A 19,938-nucleotide genomic window follows, 5' to 3' on the forward strand; every position below is an offset into this window, starting at 1 on the left:
AGAAGTTCCTTTAGCATTTGTTGTAAAGCTCATCTGATGGTGCTGCATTCTTTTAGCTTTTGCTTGTCTGTAAAGGAAACTCTCACTTTCTGTACTTGCTGCCAAAGCTGCTCCAGTATTCTGAAAGCAGTCCTCAAAGAAGAGGGTCAGGTTCAGGCAATTAGAAGTGAATGCTCTCAGAATCTTGGGAGAGAAACTCAGAGGAACAGTGAAAGGGACTTGGAAGAATCCTGTCTGGTCACCAATAGTGTCTACTACAGCCCTGGTCTTCCCTTTTTGTTCTCAACTCTCCTGTAATGATGTGTTACATAATGTATGCATTTTGTACTAGATTATAATCTCCATGAAACCAGGATCTATATCTGTCTTTTTCCCTTGTCCTAGGATCATGCCTGGAACATAGTAGAAGCTAATAAACTGTTTGTTGAATTCTCCATAGAAATGAACAAAAATCTGCTTTGCTCATATAAACCAAATTTAAATAATAGGAAGACAAATTTAAAGAGACATCAATGAGCAAAGTCACCCTGATCCTTATAAATGTCCCTCTAACACTTGTGCTATCATGTTTCCCCAGCCCTCTTCATTCTTGAGTGCTGGTAATGGTATTTAAAGTGTAGGTAATGCAGTTGAAGATTTTTCCATTTACTGCATTCTCACTGTTTCCAGCATCCTCTTAAGGCAATCAACAATAATAGAAGCTGTCACTTCCTGTATTTCCATCTATGGCCACTACTGATTCTCCAATAGTGATATGCTAAAAGAACTGACTTAAAGACATGACTGATCTCATTTGTTTTCTGCCCCTTCAAAGGTTCTTAGCTGGTGGGTCAGTTCAAGTGGTTAAAGCATAGTTGCTTCTATAGGCACTGCTTTATTCCCTCTGATTATTTGCTTTATGACAAAATGAAAAGGAAGACTGCATTTATAAATGAAATGACTTCCTTTCAAGTGCTTATCCTGTCACTTGCTAGTTGTGTCATTTGGGACAAATCATTCAATCTCCTTGTGGTAGACTTTGTTATTGTTCAAAAAATATTTGCTGCCTCTCCTAGGGGGGAGATTATCTTGACCTGCCCCTTTGACATCAAGCTTAGCTAAATGATTTGCTTGAGCCAATGAAATATAAACAGAATTAATGTGTCCCTTCTAAGCAGAAGCTTTCAAAAATAGTGTATATTTTGCTATGTTTTCTCCTTTCTCTCCACCATGAATACCAGCAATATTCCAGACAGAGGCTGTTCCAAGGCAAGACAACAGCCTGTAGTCCTGGAGTGAAGACAATAGTGAACACAGCCACACTTGATGTAAAAGGACACGTACGAGCAAGAAATAGGGTTCTGTTCTTTCAAGTGCATTTGGATTTGGTGGGGGGTGGGGGCTGTATGTTACTGTAGCATACTCTAATTTATCCTGATTGACACACATCTTATGTCTTAGTTTACTCATATGTAAAATGTATGTTACAATAGTTTTTACTCCACAGGATTACAGGTTTATTCATTCAGCAACTCTTTAGCTTAAGCTTGTTAAATGCAAGACACATGTTAGGTGCCAGCAGGTTCTGCAAGCAGAAAATATAGTCAGCCTCTTATCATCAATGACTTTATGAGACAATAAAGAACACACACACACACATCTTGACTTACAATGGGGTTATGTTCCAATAAACCCATCATAAGTTGAAAATATCGTTGTCAAAAATGCATTTAATACACCTAAAGTACCAAAACTCATAACTTATCTTGCCTGCTTTAAATGTACTCAGAACACTTATTAGTCTTTAGTTGGGCAAAATCATCTAACACAAAGCCTATTTTACAATAAAGTGTGGAATATCTCATGTAATTTATTGAATATTGCATTGAAAGTGAAAACAAATGGTTGTAAGTGTACCGGTTGTTTATCCTCATGATTGTGTGGCTGGCTGGGAGCTGTGGCTGCTGCTGCCCAGTATCATGAGAGAGGATCATACCACATACCGCTAGCCCGGGAAAAGACCAAAAGTCAAAGTATCGTTTCTACTGAATGTAGAAATGTAGTATCACTTTCGTATCATCGTAAAGTCGAAAAATAATAAGTCAAACCATTGTAAGCCAGGGACTGTCTGTGATTAGAATTTATGACAGAAATTGCTCAGTGCCATACTAGGTAGTGATAAAAGTACTTTGGGAAATTGAAAGGAGGTCCCTTTTTTTTTTTTTTTTCATGATTATGGTCATTTATTAAGTAGAAGAGAAGGGAAGAGGTTTTTTTTTTTTTTTTTTTTAAAGGAGATGTATTTTTTAAAAGCTCCTTGGTGATTTTAACATGCAGCCAGGGTTAGAACTAATCTAAATAGAAATGGCTAATCTTTAATTTTCTTTTTTTTTAAATGAAGGATGTTATGGGGGTGGTCAAGATTTTCTCCGGGCCTTTGGAAGAATGCACAGATCTTGTCTGTAATGAAGTTTGTTCCCCATTCTGTGACCTGAATATGCATTTTCCCTTTCTCAGCCTCAGGTTTCCCATCTTTCACATCCAGCGTTCTTTATTGCCTTCTCATTACCCTTAAGTGACAATAAAATGAGACCCTACGTTTTATCATCTTCACTCCAGCCTCATTAAAGGAGGTCCTTTTTTTTTTTTTTTCTTTTTCTTTTTTTGCAGTACACGGGCCTCTCACTGTTGTGGCCTCTCCCGTTGCAGAGCACAGGCTCCGGACACGCAGGCTCAGCGGCCATGGCTCACGGGCCCAACCGCTCCGCGGCATGTGGGATCTTCCTGGACCGGGGCACAAACCCACGTCCCCTGCATCGGCAGGCGGACTCTCAGCCACCGCGCCACCAGGGAAGCCCCAGGAGGTCCCTTTTAACTGTGAGCTCAAAAGACTCTTCCTGAGGGAGTACTGAGTTTGAAGATTGGGCAACGAAAAGCAAGGAGTCTTTTTCCAGATAAAAATGACTTGGGTGTAAGAAAGCATGGACCACTTAGAGAGAAAAACGTATTTCAGAGTGTTTGTCAAGGGGTTAATTAATGTGAAGGGAAATTAGTGTAGGAAAGGTACTTGGAAGTACTGTTTCGGGAAGTCTTGGTTAAGAAATTTGAACTTTATTTTGTAGAAAATTAGTAGTAGTAAGTTTTTGAGGCAAGTATGACAGTTTATTAGATGAATTAAGAGAGAGAAGAGTTAATGTGGAAGTCCATTTAGCATATTATTGCTCTAGTGTAAGCTAGCACTCAACACATTTTTTTTTTCTGTACAGGCCAGATAGTAAATATTTTAGTCTTCGTTAGCCATATAGTCTGTATTGCAGCTACTCAACTGAACCGCTGTAGCATGAATGCAGACATAGGCAGCAAAACAAATGGATGGACATGGCTATGTTCCAATAAAACCTTAGGGCTTTCAGGGGATATTCCGAACGGGTGGAAAGCTCTTCTTAATTCCTTCACCAGCTGCTTCATGTCACTCTGCTCTATATACTAATGTTCTGCCTAAAGACTTTGAAACAGGAGCACTCCTACTTGTAAAAAAAATGAAGACGTCTGTTCTAGAGGACAGGCAAGGAGGGTCTGAACTAGGGCAATGAGACATGGAGAGGAAGAGCAGAGTGAAAAACAGTGTAGGAGTGGATTGATGGGAATAAAGAACACTGAAGGCAGCGTAGCTTTGAGAGGGGAAATTATTTCAATTTTGGATATGTTGAGTTTGATGTGAAAGGCAAATGAGATAATGTAGGAAAGAGTGCTTCACAAACTGTGAAGTGTTATAGAAATGGAAGGATTATTTTAAGAGGAAATGGCTGAGACCATTTTATGACTCAACATAAATCCATCAACACTCCTGCAAAGTCAATGAAAGTACATGAAATATATATTGTGGGGCACCCTATCCTGTTTCTAGGTCAACACCTCAGCATTATGAGACCTTTTCAATCATTGTGATTTCCTTTGAAATGAAGGGCAGCTGTTCCTATAGTTTGATATAGGTGAATACGATCTTTAACTGGGTGACGCTGAGCTCAGAAGCAAGGGGCAGAACTTGATAGGTACTCCTCAGATAGGTCTTCTTTTTAGGATTTTGTTACAGTGTTTCTTCAAAACCTGACCTTTCTAGAAACAGATACAATTACTGAGTCATACCTTAATCATCAAGTCAAATGATTAATTATAAGTTAAAAAACATGTAGCTTTAAAATTAAGTTTTACACTCAGAGGAATTCATCCTGGCAGGAACTACCACATGAATGTACAAGACTTCTAGAATTGTTCTTTCCTTCTTATCTTGCCTTCACTTAGATTCTGTAATTGTATCAGTGCCAGCTGAAGAGTGAAGATTGACGTCATTAATTCAAAGTGGACATGGACTTCCCTGGAGGTCCAGTAGTTAACACTCCACACTTCCAATGCAGGGAACATGGGTTCAATCCCTGATTGGGGAACTAAGATCCCACATGCTGTGCAGCATGGCCAAAATATTAAAAAAAAAAGTGGACATGGGAAGATTAATTCATTGACATGATCCACGTTGACTCTATCATCCTGGTTCCCTGAAAGAAAGGAAGCAATGCACACATGCTAAATATCATTAGAACAAGCAAGCACATGACATAAAGAACTCATGGTAGCTTTTTATAGCCAGGCAGAGAAGCACAACCCACAGGAAGAGCAGCGTTGCATAGGGATTATGAGCATGGCCTCTGGAGCCAAGGGGCCTGAGCTTCAGTCTTGCTCAATTATTTCCTAACTGGGTAACTGTTGAACAACTTACTTGACTTCTTTGTGCCTCAGATCCCTCAATTGTAAAGTGAGAGAATAATGATATCTATCCTTTCAGGTAGTTGTGAAGGTAATATTTTAATACATGTGAAGAGCTCCATTAAGATTAGCTGTTACTATGAGTTACTGAGAGCAACAGAGCAGTATAAACCTAGAGCCCAAGATTGAAATGAAAGAGCATGGCCAAGACCCCCAGACTTGGTTTTTGTGGCAGGGACAGGGTGGAAGACATGTCCAGATTAAGACATTGCAGTAAGTGTGAGGAACACTGAAATCAGAGCCAAGAAAATGCAAAAGCCAGAGTTGATGACAAAAGGAAGGAGACACCTTAAGGAAGATACAAAGTATAGAGTGGGTCCAGAGTACAGAACGGTTCAAGCCAGTACTTTTCTGATGGCCCAGCTCTCTTCTCTCTCAGAGATCCCTCATCTGTCATGGAGTCAGATTTTTAAGGTCAGCTTCTGAAATCATCTTGGTTTTCTTCTGTTAGCTGGATTTTAGTGTGCTATCTATGCATAAAGAAGAAGTAAAACAAGACTTTGAGGAGGAAAAGAACTTAGATATTCAATCTAACATTTTTTTTTTTTTTTTGCCAGCCAAAGATAGACAGAACCCAGATCTCCTGCCAGGTGTCATCATTTCTCATTGTAATGGATGGTGGTGTTGTCATTTTTCATCAGAAGTTTCCAAAGCTCTTCTTGTATAATGAAAATATAATTCACAAGCATCATAAAACTCATGGGGTCTGACAATTTAAAAAATTAAACGGTTTTATAACAGAGATTGTAGAGGCAGCTGCATGTAAAAAGGGTGACACACCTCAAATTAGCTACCAAGGGAGGTTGCAGGCCCACTTAAGTGATGCCACCACTGCTACAAATGCCCCAAGCCAATTAATATTGAGAACCTACTAGGAGCTCAACATTGTGCAAAAGCAGCAGGAAGCACTTAAAGAATTCACAGGTTTGTTCAAATGATGCAACTGAAAAACATAAATCCAAGTGGTATGTTGTCTAAATTGGCAGAGATTACAATTGCGGGAAGGAAAAGTTGACTTTTAACTGGAGCGTTCAGGGTAGGCTTATGGAAGGAGAAGGTCTTAAGCTGGGCTTTAATGAATCTGTCAGTGCTTTGGAAGTTGGTGGGTTGGGTGGGGAGCACCAAGGTTCAGGGATGTGTGACTTGCTCAAGTCTCCATTCTGTTTCCATTCCCTCTTTTCAGTGTCCTATCTTGTTATTCCGTCATCTACTTCCCAGGATCCAAATCGATATGCTGCTTCCTGGCTATCTCACCTCCTTCTCTACCCCAGTGTGGAATCATCCCTGGGAATTTCCTATGCTTGGGAACCATCATCACAATGTTGCTGGTGTTTGGATCCTTGCTTTACTCTTAAGATGCAGATGATGAGGGACCAACACCAGGGCAGTGTAGAGGTTATTGTAGTGGGAGTGGGGGCCTCATAACACACAACCTACGCTACACCAGACTCGGCATATTTGCAAGACTCACTTCACATTTGTGAGGATCTCCTGCCTTCTTCTCCCTCCTGCTCTCCTAGCATCCATGATTATCTCTATTTTTGAGTGTTTGACATTTTGCTGAAATGAATGGTTTAATGACTATCTCCACTACCCGAACACAAGCTCTTCAGTGTTAGGGATGGGATCTTATTCACCTCTTTGGTGTGAGCCTCCACCATTCCTTATCTAGACAATTTCCGTAGTTTCCTATACAACCTCTTGACCCCCTAAAGTCTATTTCCCATAAAACAGCTAGAGAACCTTGAAATGTAAGTCACAAAACAGACAGGCTATGCCCTCTGATTATAGGTGAAATAAACTTCAGCCCCCTTACCAGGGTTCCTATTAAATTCCTTAACCTTATGCTATTCCTGCTTCTACTCACTCCATTGTGGTTTTTCTATGCATCAAATTTTTCCTACACAACATTGTAAATCAACTATACTTCAATTAAAAAAATATTCTGGCCTCGGGACCTGTGCACAGGCTTCCTTCTCCCTGGAGGCCCCATTATTTGCGTAGCTGACACCTTTTCCAACTTTTAAGTCTTAGTTTAAATCTTACCTCCTTAGAGAAGCTTGGCTTCTTCATCTAATATAAAGTAGGACTGCTTACACTGTTATTTCTTAAGTTATCCCTGGTTCATTTTTTTTTTCTTAAAAGCACTTATTACAATTTATAATTGTTTTATTGATTTGCTTATATACTTGATTTTTGTTGTCCATCTGCCTGCCAGAATGTAGGATCAAAGAGCACAGGGTCTGGTTCTATCCCTAGTGCCTAGCAGATTACCTACCACACAGAGAGTGTCAGTATGTATTTGTTAGATTAATTTCTCCAGAGTGAGCACCTTTTCAGGCATATAGAAGATGCTCAACATAAATGTTTACATAAACCTTACTAGCAGAGGTAACACAGTCAGGTTTAAGGAGGAGTTAAATAGAGGTCAGGTTCAAGCACTCTACTGGGAGAGTACAAAAGAGGTAGTGATTGATTAACATTGGGGGCAGAATTTGATAGGCAGGGAATTGTGAGGGCATTCCAGGTTGATGGCATCGCGTCACCCTAGGCACAGAGTGGGGAAAATACACAGGTATATGGGGGAATACTCAGTAGTCTGGGAGGACTGCAGAGTAGAATATGATAAAGGATAAAGTAGAAGTCAAAGTATGAATATACTGGGGTGTCATGATAAGGAGTTTAAATTGTCATTTGAGGGCAAATGGGAGTCCAAGGTTGATTTTTAAAGAGGAAAATAATGATCATGATGCTAATCAATATAAAATTGTGTAATATAGTCCATATAATAAAAGTTATAAGTTTTGAGTTTCCCAAGTGTTCCTGATAACTTTGGCATACACTGTGTCATATAATCTTAACAACATTCATTCAACAAATACTATCGAGCACCTGTCATTAGATAATTTACTATTATCCCATTTTTCACATTAAGAAGCTGGAAGTCACAAAGATTATCCCAACTTTCAGGCCCACTCCAGTATATGGAGGAGCTAGAGTTAAAATCCAAGTTTGCCTGACTATAAAGTTCAAGCACCTGCCATGACATCATGTCACCTCTTTCTACTGGCATGAGGTAAGTGAACTCTTATGAAACTACTGTTTCTATCTTGGGCTAAGTTCTGTTAAGAAAGATTTAATCTCTGAGGCAGAGATATTTTTGTTCTTCCCTTACTTCTGGGGAAACAAAGATTTTCCCCTCCAGTTAATTAAGTGTCAAGTGTCAGGGTGAGAGGCTCTGATTTACCGCATGTGCTCACAAAGCTGGATGTAGAGAGCAGGACACATTTCCCAAACATAAGACAAACTGGGAAAGTCCTTGTTCATCTTCCTGGTATACAGCATCCTCCAGCTGGGTATGTTTGCTTTTTAGCTTGAAAAATCAATAACTGTGAACTCTCAGTGATATCCAGGCCATTGTAGTTTACAATACGGGGGAAGGAGGCTTCTAACAGCTGAGAGGAAATTGTAGATGGTGTGAATGCCACCTAAGGCTGAGCCCAGGCCCACATCCGCCCTAGTGGAGAGAGGTGCCCCTTTCTAAAACCTGGTGGAAGCAAAGAATCGGACGCCTGCCACAACAGCTTATCCTTGTATTAGATTCCCTCAGAACTTGAGCAATGCTTTCCTTTGTTCTCCCTGAGCTAAAGGTGAGGAAATTAGAAACTTACTTGGAGACCACACACAAGCTTATATTCTGCTGTGGCTTACTCTCCCCCAGTAGGAAACAGCACTTCTTTATCCTTTTTGTCAACAATACCTTCCAGATGTTCAGCATTTTACAGTTTAAGGAACACTTTTATATGTATTACCTCATGTGATGCTTGCAACTATCTTGTGCAGTATTATTTTTTATGATCATCATCTTTCACTTGGACTATTGCAATAGTCTTCAAACTTTTTGCCAGTTTCTCTCATGTCCAATCTATTTCCCTGCAGTGCTGCCCAAGTGCTACTTCTAGAACATTAATATTATCTGCTTATATACGTTGGCTAGCCCCCCAACCACTACAGGGTAAAATCTGGTCTTCAATGTGACATGAAACACCCTTTGGTGTCAGAGTACTCATCTATCTTCATTGCACTCTCCCTCTCCCCCAAAGCTATAATCACACTAGACATCTCTATGGTCTCCAAAATATATGCTTTCTTTCAACCTTTATGGTCATGGCAACATAGAGGTCAATGGTATAGGGGTTAATAATAGAACCGCTGGACAGTCTGAGCTGAACACCTCTCACCACCACTTAGACACGTAACCTCAGGTAAGTTACTTAAACTCTCTATGTCTCATCTGTAAAATGGGGTTCATTGCAGGACCTTATTTCAGGCTGAATTATGAAAAATAACTGATTTGTTAACATAAAGTGCTTAAAATGGTGCGCTGCACTATTAGTGCCCAATAAAATAAGCTGTTATTATTTGCCCTCTATTGTAATGCTCTTCTCTTCTTTATACATCTGCTAAGTCTCTATTCATCCTTTAACAGACTCTTTTGTGCAAACCACTCCAAATTTCAGAGCTTGTGTTTATTCTGCATCCTCTGTTCTTTCCTCGAATTTTATATAAACAAGTTTATAATAATGGCACTCAACATAGCGTTCTCCAGTTATTTAAAGATCCTCCCCATGAGAGTGTGAGTTCCTAAAAGGTACGGACCATTTCTGATTTATGTTCAGGTCACTAAGACCCAGCAGAATGTCTAGCACAAAGATTCTAGAAAATATTTGTGAAGTAAATATCCATTTTGCAATGTAGAAACTCATGAGCTAGGATCCAAACTGCTAATTCTGCTAACTGGTCAACCTGCTTGCATGCTCCCACTCAATCCATACTTCCAGATAGCCAGAATGATTATATCATGTCCATCACCTGCTTCAATCCCTTCAGTAGATTTCCATGGCATGTTGATAAGGTCCAGCCTCCAGACCATGACCTACAAATCTTTGCAAGACCTGGCCTCTACTTCCCCATCTCTACTTCATGCTATTCTCTCCTTGTTCTCAATTCTTTATCCATGCTGGCCCCTTTTTGCTCTTTCCCAATTATATAAAGAACATTTTCATTTGCTCTTACCTGTATTTGGTATACATTTTCTAGGCTTCTCTCATTTCTCATTCTGATCCATCAAATCTCATTTCAGATATCATCTGTTCAAGGAGGCCTTTGCTGGCCACCTTGGCTAAATGAGCCCTTTGCTATCCAGTTTCTTTCATATCACTTGCCTATTTTCTTTATGACATGGGTGAATCTAGAATTACTTATTTATTTCCCGACTCTTTCTACTGGGATGAAAACTCCATTAGGGTGTGGACCCTGTTTTCTTATTCACCATAGTAACAGCGATTCTTCAGACAGTACCTGTCACAGAGTAGGAGCTCAGAAGATATGTCTTAAATAAATGAGTAAATAAAAATTAAATCATTTTAGAATAAAGCTCTTCCACATCACCAGAATCATCCAGAAATGACAAGTCATAGAATAATAGAATTTAATGCTTTGTGTATGTCAGAGAAAGAGGGTGGAAAATTGTCAAGTTATCATGATGTACCAGTCCTCGCCTCCCAAATGAAAAATAAGTTAACTTATGAAAAGCTTTTCCAAACACTCTTTAAAATATTAAAACTCCTAAGAAAGCGAGAAATCATAAAGAAGTGAATAAATACAAAATGCTCTCACAGATTAATGGACTAGTCATAAAGTTAAAAAGACCTAGTTTTAATAGAAAACCAGAGCCGTGAGGTTTGCGGCAACTCCTGCAGTTATGGAGCAAGAGAAAATTGGGCAGGGTGAGTTTTCCTTGAATGAAGAGTATAAAAGTAATATTACATTTTGTTATCTACTGTGTATAATGTAAACAAAAAAATATTTGCGTAGCACTTTACAATTTAGAAATACCTCTGTTTACACAGTTTATCTCATTAGATAAGACAATTGAGTGATAGGTTAGCAGTAGAAAAGCCACATACTCTAGCATCAAGAAACCAGCTCTATTAGTAAGAAGGCAAATCACTTTCCCTCTCTGTTTCCTTTTTAATAAAATTAAGGTGTTAGTCTAGATTGTCTTAAATCCCATTCAGCTCGTCTGAATATTTATATTTAACTCATGACAAACCAGGCTTCTCTTTGATCTAGGTCCAAGATATCAAGCTCCCATCAGGTCCTCATTCATGTTCCCAAAATCAGATTATTTAAGTGATCACTATCTTGGATGCCCAGGTAAGCAAAGAAGGCCCTGGTCCATCTTAGGGTGACCATCTCTCCCTTTTAATTAGTCCCTCCTCTTTGATGCCATTTCTGACTGGTTTATCTCCCTGGGTCTACCTTCCTTGGCCTCTTGCATTTTGCATTGGGCGGTAGTCCCTTCCACAACACCACTGAGGATGGCTGCCAACTTCCCAAAGAAATTCATTTGTTCTATGTTATACCTCAAAGAAAAGTTGCCCAGTAGCTAATCTAATACATTTTTTTCTGTCTTCATGGGAGAAGACCAGAGCTTTTTCCTGTAATTTAAATGCATCTACTGGAGATTATGGTCTCGCTGCGCTTTTAGATTTCTCGGCCGTCTCCTTGTTCTGCTAGCCATAGACAGGGGCTAGCAGTGAGGGATGTTCAGGGCCATGTATGTGGTAGGGGCCTTGCTCTTTACCACTTTCCCTTCTATATTCTTGGGTGCCTTTGCATCTCACTGGAGCCCATCTATTTTTCATCTTCTTCGCCTAAACCCTTAGATGCCTCAGCTTCTTATAATAGAAGTACAGTTCCCTGTATCTTACGATCAGGAACCTTTCTGCTTTCAAAATGAAAGCTGTTCAGTTCTGACATAGCAATTAATTTTCTCCTTCCACTCATAGCCTTCCTAGACGGAGAAGATCCCTCTGTAACTTTGATGTGAGTATTTGAGCTACGACTACAAGATGTGAAACACCTGCATGATTCTTTGAAGTATTCAATCCATCATATTGTGTACCAAAGATAGTAATTGTCCAGGTTGGTTCAGAAGCACCTGCAGGGTTAGATATTCTTATGTTCACTGTGACCCTGGTAACATGCAAAGCAAACTACCTATGTTTCTTCTCTCCCTGTCTCACTGTTTCTCAATATTTTGAAATACTAGTTTGGATACCTACAATTGCATAAGACATAGTAAGATATAAATCCACTTACAGATAAGAACACGTGTCTATATTTGTTCATTTGTTCCCTCCTCTTGTCTTCCGGCTGCTGTTTTGAAGCATTTTGCTGGAGGCAGACATGTACCAAAGAGATTGTCAATGCCTGGATGAGTCCTGTTCTTAGTAAGCGTTCTAGAAAAGTATTCCACAGTTAGGCTGATTACAGATGTAGCTAATCTATTTTCCCTCAGCTAGTTTTCTGTGCTGCCAGGTGTATAACTGTCTGTCTTCCAGCTATTCTTCCCGCACATCCCTGTGTGAACGTGGCAACAGAGAAAGCAACTTCTGCAAATCCCTGCCTGGAAACGATGAATCCTGCCCACTCCCTTTTGGAAACAGTGAGGATCAGATTTTAGACCATGTATGAAATAATATTTCTAATCCAAAGGAGGAAGTGCATTGAGAGTCAGCCCCAAAGTAAGCCCATGAACTCCTGCTAGCCCCTTTCCCTCCAGGAGGCAAGTTCCCTTGACATTGTTTTTACAGACAATGAATAAACCCCATGTTTTGTAGCATTGTAAACTTATCTTTTCCTTTTCTGGACATTCAAAACCTCAGACATCCGTAGAGCACTGAGCAAGTTTATATTTTCTGTATGTCTACTTTGCAGGAGGATTTTTCTGCCTGTTCACTTTGCATTGTTGCGTCAGCCCTTTCTTCCTTATCTCTTCCAGAGGCTGGAGAGGCAGAAGGAGGCTGAGAGGAGATGGTATTACAGAGCTGCCATCTGATTGGCTGGACGGTCTTGGCTGTGCTATAAATGAGACCCCACAGGCTTGGGAGGGAGAAGCTCAGAGGATTCTGACAGTATCTTTACCGGAGAAAAGGCAAAGTGTGCTCAGAACAGAAGCCACAGCTCTTCCTGCTGCATTTCTTTCCTAACGTGAATCCCACACTACACAAGATGTGCAAAGGACTTGCAGGTCTGCCGGCTTCTTGCTTGAGGAGGTAAGATTATTTTCAGCCACTAAACCAGATAGTGTTAAACTTTCAGATAGACTTTTTAAGTTGTTTGCATATCCTACTTACTAACCTGGTTCTTTGGAATTAGAAACAATGTGGTGAGGAGAGCATCAGCCTCCTAGCTTTCCTTCAAGACTAGCTAGAAATTGTGACTTGGGAAGTGTTCACTCCAAATTTTGGCATCCCATATGTTGCTTTCTATGACCTTAGTCTTGAGGACTGTTCTGATCCTCTGACCAAGCTAGTTCTAATTAAGAAGTGATATGAGGTTTTTGGACTATATACAGTGGTCTGTAACGTCTCTACCTGTGTTACTGTTATTTGAATATCACTGAGGTACGTAGAATCATGGGTCTGGGCTTTCTTATTGTATACTAGATCTCGTTTTGGGGAGGATACCTCAGAATGAAGTTTGGCTACATCATCAGAAAGGCACTATGCTGTCTGTGTGATGCTGCAGTATCTTTCACTCTGTGTCCTTATAAGCAAATGCTACAATAAAATAAGAGTTTCAAAACTAGGTCTCCCTTATCTCTCTGCTCCTACCTCTAGTTCTCGAAATGCCATATGTGATTGGTGGTTGAGAAGTATTGATCATAACAAATCAGCTAAGGGCTCTGTGGAAGATCTCATCTTAAAGACATTGTTTTGTCAAAGTACTGTCTCTTGACTAAAAAAAAAAAAAACCCTTAAAGATATGCAGCTACTCATATGTCTTTACCGTTTTAAAAAAGATATAAATAAATGCTTTCATAGAATGCTCATATATTAGCTGAAAAACTACAAAACTAGTGCATATTACATTACTTAATCTTATAAAGTAAAAAGTCAATTTGTACATGTACCACCCCTGTCTTGTTCCTCTGCAAACCTTAAATTTGCAGGTGAAGTCACCTTAAATTTCAATTCAGAATTATCTCAGAAAGCACAGTCTTTTGTGTAATCCTAAGGAGTTTACCTCCTGTCATTCAGGAGTATGAAAAAATAATCTGTTTTTTTTTTTCATTCTTTCATGGCTACTTTAAAATGAATCAGGAAGGGCTGGCAGGGAGTACTTATGAAAACAGTGGCCCTGACCTCCACCATTAATTTCCTGAACTGAATAGAGCAAATCAATCCAAGCTTCAGTTAACTCATCTAGAAAATTAATCATACAAAATACAGGAGTGTCAGGAGAAAGTTATGCTCTGGTAAATATTTTAGGAGACAGGTGAGTAATTACTCTAGAGCTTTGCCTTCCAGGAGCTAAGAGGCTAACCTGGGGAGGTAAACTCTATATCAGCAGGGTCAACTGCTCTTCCCTCTCCTCACTGGTGAACTGTGAATCACTTGTCCAGCACCTTCATTCTCACATTGGTGCCTGAGGCTCCAGGGGGAACGTGAAATGCTCAAGGTCACGTAGGTGGTGGGTGGCAGAGTGCAGATCAAATCCAGATTTCTTACTTCAGAGGTCAGTGGAGTCATCTTGGTTTTTATGTCTATGGTTCTATTGTGTTATTAGGACAAGTGTAATGTACTTGCTAATAGTACTTTCAAGTCTTCATGAAAAGATTCTGCGTTGGTCGATAACTGTCAGATCTCAGCTGGACCTGGCATATGGAAACATGAGATGATTTCTATTTTGACCCAATCACAATATACTTACATTATCACCTTAGAATCACTGCAGGCTTCATGATTAGATCTTGCTATCATTAAGGAAGATTTTGTATCCCGTGACCACTTGGGGAAACAGAGGAGGGAGAACAGTCTTGTGAGGGAAAGAAGATACTGTTTTAGGGGCAGCACAATAATATAATGGATTTTAAACTTTCTGGAGAAATGCACATAGATAAGGCATTATTATGTTAGTAGCCATCCTAAAATGTCCTTCTATCCTTGTGGCTTCATTTTCCTCCCTCTAAACAGGAACAACTCGTCATTCATTTAGTCTTTCATTTCCTTCAAAACAACATTTCTCCTTTAAAACTGTATCTCAGCTTTTATAAGAAAAGAGATGCAAGCAAAAGAATAAATAACAAAAAGTGAGGAGGTTGAGCTCAAAGCTTATTAAAAGGTCCTCCTTTTTCAATGAGTCACATGCCCTGCCGTACCCTAGCAACCTATTAAACAGTGACCATAAGCTGGAAGCTCTGCTCCAATTAAATAATCAGGAGCTTCAGTGATGACTCTTGCTTGCTTCTCCTTATTGTTGTTTTTAAGCCTCAAATGTGCTTTATAGTGTAAATATCCTTATAGTGTAGATGTTAAAAAGGAAAGTAGTAGCAATAGCAGGAAAGCTTGCTTTCCTTAGAAGCAAACCTGCAGGGGCTCAGGTTTCAGCCTGAACATTTGTGTTTACTCCCTCATTTTCCACTCCTCTCTGCTGGAGCTGCACACCTCCATAATGTGACTTGCTCACCACATCCAGGCTGGAATTGAACAAACCCTTACTTCCTCAGGTTCTTCTCCATTGCTCTGCTAGCAGTGAGGCAGATGGAAGTAGCAACTACCCTCCAGAAGGTGGCGCACAACAAGCAAGTGCTATATTTCACCGTTCACTGCTTGCTCTCCAATACCTAAAACTTACTCAGAGAATAGTCAAGTTTTGAATGTGTTTCTGCTGAAGATACCTAAGTGTTCCTTTGGTCAAAATGACAGGTTTACAGAAGAGGCTCTGCAGGTAGACTGAAGGGTCAGAATTCCAGTTACTGATGAAGGAGGCTGTGCTCCAGGTTTTGCAGTAAGTCATAGGCAGAAGCAGAAGCAGAATCTCATTTTCCTGAGAGTTCTTGCCAGCTTCAACTCCTATATCCTAAATAAATTACCCCTGCCCCTTTACTAGTGATGAGCCCTTTGAACTGTACCATTAGGGTATCTTCTAAAGAGAGCTCTGTATCATTATTCTTTTTTTTTTTTTGCCCTCTTCTGTGCAGTGCAAAAGATATGAAACATCGGCTCGGTTTCTTGCTGCAGAAGTCTGATTCCTGTGAACATAATTCTTCCCACAGCAAGAGGGACAAAGTGGTGATTTGTCAGAGGTAAGAGAAAAGGCCTTGGCAAAGAGCCACTGCGTATTAACTATCTGATGACAGAGATGTTCTATAAGGAGAAAAGGAAGTTATGTCCCTAGTTGACCTAGATTTGGATCATGATGGCCTCCATTTCCATGGAGATCACGTTTGCATTTGAAATTTCCATACATCTAGCGGAAAGACGGCCCTGTGCAATGACAGGTCTCAGCGTAATGATGGAAAATAAAATCTCTGGGTTTTATTCAGGATCTTAAATGTTTTGCCCCCATTTTGTATCCTAGCATTCAGGTTATTCTTTCTCTATAATGTCTCTAGGGTGAGCCAGGAGGAAGTCAAAAAGTGGGCTGAATCACTGGAAAACCTGATTAGTCATGAATGTAAGTATGACAGCTTCTCCCCCAACCTCCACTCCCTGGGATGAAGATATAGCACATTGGATAGACAAGTTATCTCATATTATGCCTGATCTCATAGGAATTACAGAAAGCCTTGGATTTCTTCTGCATTTCAGACTCAAGAAAATCAGCCTGCTTACAATTTTACCAGATCCTAGAGCTTTGTGACATACAATAGAAAGCTCATACACAATCCATGTGGAAAACCATCTCTTTCATCACATAGAAAATGGGTAGAGGAAAACCCCCAAATATTGAGATTTCTTGCAGAATCGACCTCAGTTTCTCTTTCCCAAACTCACTTTGGCAATTGAGGGCAGCATAGGCATTTCAGAAACATAACGCTTTCTTGAAAGAGACTTCAAACATCTGACCTCCAGTGACCTCCCAAAAGGAGGAAATAGGGCACTGTTTGAACGGATGCCTTGTTCCCTCAAGCACCCCAGCTTTATCTGCAATACGGTGCCCACGAGGGCAGTCACTGTGATGACAACAGTGGTTCTTTCTCCTCTGTCACAGGTGGACTGGCTGCTTTCAAAGCTTTCTTGAAGTCTGAATACAGTGAGGAGAACATTGACTTCTGGATCAGCTGTGAAGAGTACAAGAAAATCAAATCACCCTCTAAACTAAGTCCCAAGGCCAAAAAGATCTATAATGAATTCATCTCCGTCCAGGCAACGAAAGAGGTAGGTCTGCGTGGCAAAGAACTGTCTGCATCCTAGTGAAATTTTCTAGACATTCAATGGCATGGATCCTTAGACGATGTGAATTAAAGGTACAACAGTGAAGCAGGTTATTACAATCTTGACAACCCCAAATAAATAAGTTAAGTAAAAAGCTCTTTCATCCAGATGATCTCCCGTCATGAATTTTTTTGGAGGAATATCCCAAGTTTGTGAGAAATCATTGAAGTTATGGCCCTACCCACCCTGAAGCAGTTGAACATTTTATGTTCTCTCACATGTGCCAGGGTCGAGCTGAATGTCCTTTTTTTCACTTCTGGGGTATAGAGAGTGCACACAGTACAAAGCATGCAGCCTCCCATCCTTATGGGGTAAAATGTCTAATGAAGCCTTGGACTCTGGCCCTTAGGTAAACCTGGACTCTTGCACCAGGGAGGAGACAAGTCGTAACATGCTGGAGCCTACGATAACCTGCTTTGATGAGGCTCAGAAGAAGATTTTCAACCTGATGGAAAAGGATTCATACCGCCGCTTCCTCAAGTCCCGATTCTATCTTGATTTGGCCAACCTTTCCAGCTGTGGGTCAGAGAAGCAGAAAGGAGCCAAAAGTTCTACAGACAGTCCTTCCCTGGTGCCCCAGTGTGCCTAATTCTTGCTCAGTGGTGGAGGCCGAAATGCCAAGACTCTATGCCTGGGAAACCTGAGGCCAAATATTGATCTGTATTAAGCATCAGTGCTTTCTTCACATTGTAGCCTAGTGTTCATGCTGCTGGCTATGTGTGAGTCACTCCCATACAAAAACTAGATTTTGTTTTGGTGTTCTGGTGTTCATCAGGGCAGGACCTCATTCCAGTCCAATTTTCCCAAATTCCTTTTAGGGTGCCATGTGAGCAAGTATCCAGATAATGGCCTTGTGGGTCTGGATTTTCTCTCCTGCCAACAGTGTGACCTCAGGTTGGTTGGTTGGTGGTTGGGACACTTCATGTGACATCCACAGGCACATGTGTTCTGTTAACCAGCACCTTCTCCAAACTCGAGATGTTTAGATGAGGTTGATCTATTTTATGTACATATGTGTGTGCATGTGTGTGTGTCTATGTATATATATATACACATGTACATATGTACATACACACATTCTGTATATATGTATGTATATATACATACATATATATTTTTGCAAGAATGGCAGGAAAGACCCTAGGTGCTCATAACTAGAGTGTGTATACATACATACATGCGTGTTCTGATCCCCAGTCTTTCACTCTGCAACTGAACAGGGCAAACTAAACCAGCTGCCCTGCAGGCTAAGAAAGGAATGCTAACCTGTGGAAAGTTGATTCTGTAAAACTCCATGAGTTTTGCTAGAGAAACATCCCAGGGATTTCATGCTTAGTTTGACCACCGACAGCCTCCAAGTTGGATAGTATTCTAAGGCACAAACATAAAGAATCTTATGCCTGCCTGACACGGGGCTGTCTTTAGCTGGTTATCACTAATGGCACTTTTGAGTCCCCAAGCTGCTGGCCTCCCCTTCCTCGCTTGGATGCTTGGTGCGTAATAGTGGGAGCCAGATTGGTATGGAGTTGGAGATGAGGTGCTTGAACAGAATGAAGAAACTTAGGTAGGGCCTCGCCAGCTCTACCTACTATAAGATGCGGGCTGAGTAAGGGCACAGGATTTAAAGATTAACATTCTTATCCCCTACTCTTTTTTCCTCTCTTGATTAAGGTGCTCTTCTCATTTTGATTTTCCCTGAGAACTTTAGCCATCAGATGAGGCTCCTTAGTTCACTGTGGTCGTTTGTTTCCCCATAATGGCTCTAGGCTATTTGCCTATTCCTTATAAACCAGCATCAGGGGAGAGATTCTATTTTATAAGGGGGGAACATGTTTTCACAAACTGAAAAGCCCTCATAAGTTTCTTTTTTGAAGGTAGAATCTGGTTCATTCCATCCCAAACATCAGGACTCACAGACTGAAGGCATTTCTTTCTAGGCTCTGAGATGAAATGAGAGAGAAAAGAAAAAAAAAAAAAAGGAAAAACGGATACCAATTTTTAGAACTACTGTTTAGAACTTTTCTCAAGGCACATGAAATACTTGAAAATGTCTCCTTTATGTTATTTATGATGTTTTGTACAGTGTTTTTATTACTGTATCGTTTTATAAATGGAGGTGCAGGATATCACCTGAATTATTAATGAATGGCCAGGAAGTAATTTTCTTCTCATTCTTTTAAAACTACTGCCTTTGAAGTGCACACACATGCATACCTGAACACTGAAAGGATTTTTCCAGTATAAATTACATGCATGGGCACCTCTGTGGCTTTTAAGCCAATAGATGTAATAGGCTGCAAAATGAAGACACCGGAGTGTGTGTATACAAATCTCAATGTATTAAATGTATAGGTTTCCTCAGTTGTACACTTTTTGTCTCTCTGGCAGTCTTGCTTTCAGTGTCCCCAGAGTTCCTCATCAGCGCCCCTTTCTGTTATATGCAGTTCCACACTTTGTCTCTAGTTAACTCCAGGATCCAAACGTGGTAACTCTATTGGTCTTGCCCTATTAGAACTGTTATGACTTTCAGATTGTATCTGTACTCACAGACTTCTGTCTCACCAATAGGTCTGGAAAGTCATTCTGAATGAGAAGTAAATTATTTTATGTAATACTTTTCTCAAGTGTGTTTTTCCATTGTATTTCCCCCTTATTTCGTCACTCTTTGGCATGCTGAGCTTACTGCTTGTGGTCCATGGACAGAATACTCCTTCCATATGCATGCCTATTTTTATCATCATGTGCTTTAAAGGCCTCAGAGCAGATGCTTCCAGTGAAACACACGCATCTTAATAATAAGGGTCAATAAATGCTTCATAAAAAACTATCTGCTTGTAAACACATTAAT

At 40.2% G+C, this 19,938-nt stretch overlaps 1 protein-coding gene across 1 annotated transcript; it reads left to right on the top strand.

Annotated features, from left to right (window-relative positions):
- The first annotated feature begins 12,747 nt into the window (after nt 1-12,747).
- On the top strand, nt 12,748-19,075 carry RGS4 (regulator of G protein signaling 4). The gene is made up of 5 exons (XM_067728482.1): nt 12,748-12,923; nt 15,854-15,958; nt 16,268-16,329; nt 16,867-17,033; nt 17,440-19,075. Exons 1-5 carry the CDS (start codon nt 12,880-12,882, stop codon nt 17,677-17,679), a joined length of 618 nt encoding a protein of 205 aa, XP_067584583.1. The 5' UTR covers nt 12,748-12,879; the 3' UTR covers nt 17,680-19,075.
- Nucleotides 19,076-19,938: the final 863 nt, after the last annotated feature.

Source organism: Pseudorca crassidens, chromosome 2, assembly GCF_039906515.1.
Source record: "Pseudorca crassidens isolate mPseCra1 chromosome 2, mPseCra1.hap1, whole genome shotgun sequence".
Lineage (NCBI taxonomy): Eukaryota > Metazoa > Chordata > Mammalia > Artiodactyla > Delphinidae > Pseudorca > Pseudorca crassidens.

What these genes read in the sequence shown, in the direction of transcription:
- RGS4 (XM_067728482.1), top strand. Translation starts at nt 12,880, where the DNA reads ATGTGCAAAGGACTTGCAGGTCTGCCGGCTTCTTGCTTGAGGAG. An exon ending in CCGGCTTCTTGCTTGAGGAG is followed by an intron (nt 12,924 to 15,853) that starts GTAAGATTATTT and finishes TCTTCTGTGCAG; the next exon opens with TGCAAAAGATATGAAACATC. An exon ending in AAACCTGATTAGTCATGAAT is followed by an intron (nt 16,330 to 16,866) that starts GTAAGTATGACA and finishes CCTCTGTCACAG; the next exon opens with GTGGACTGGCTGCTTTCAAA.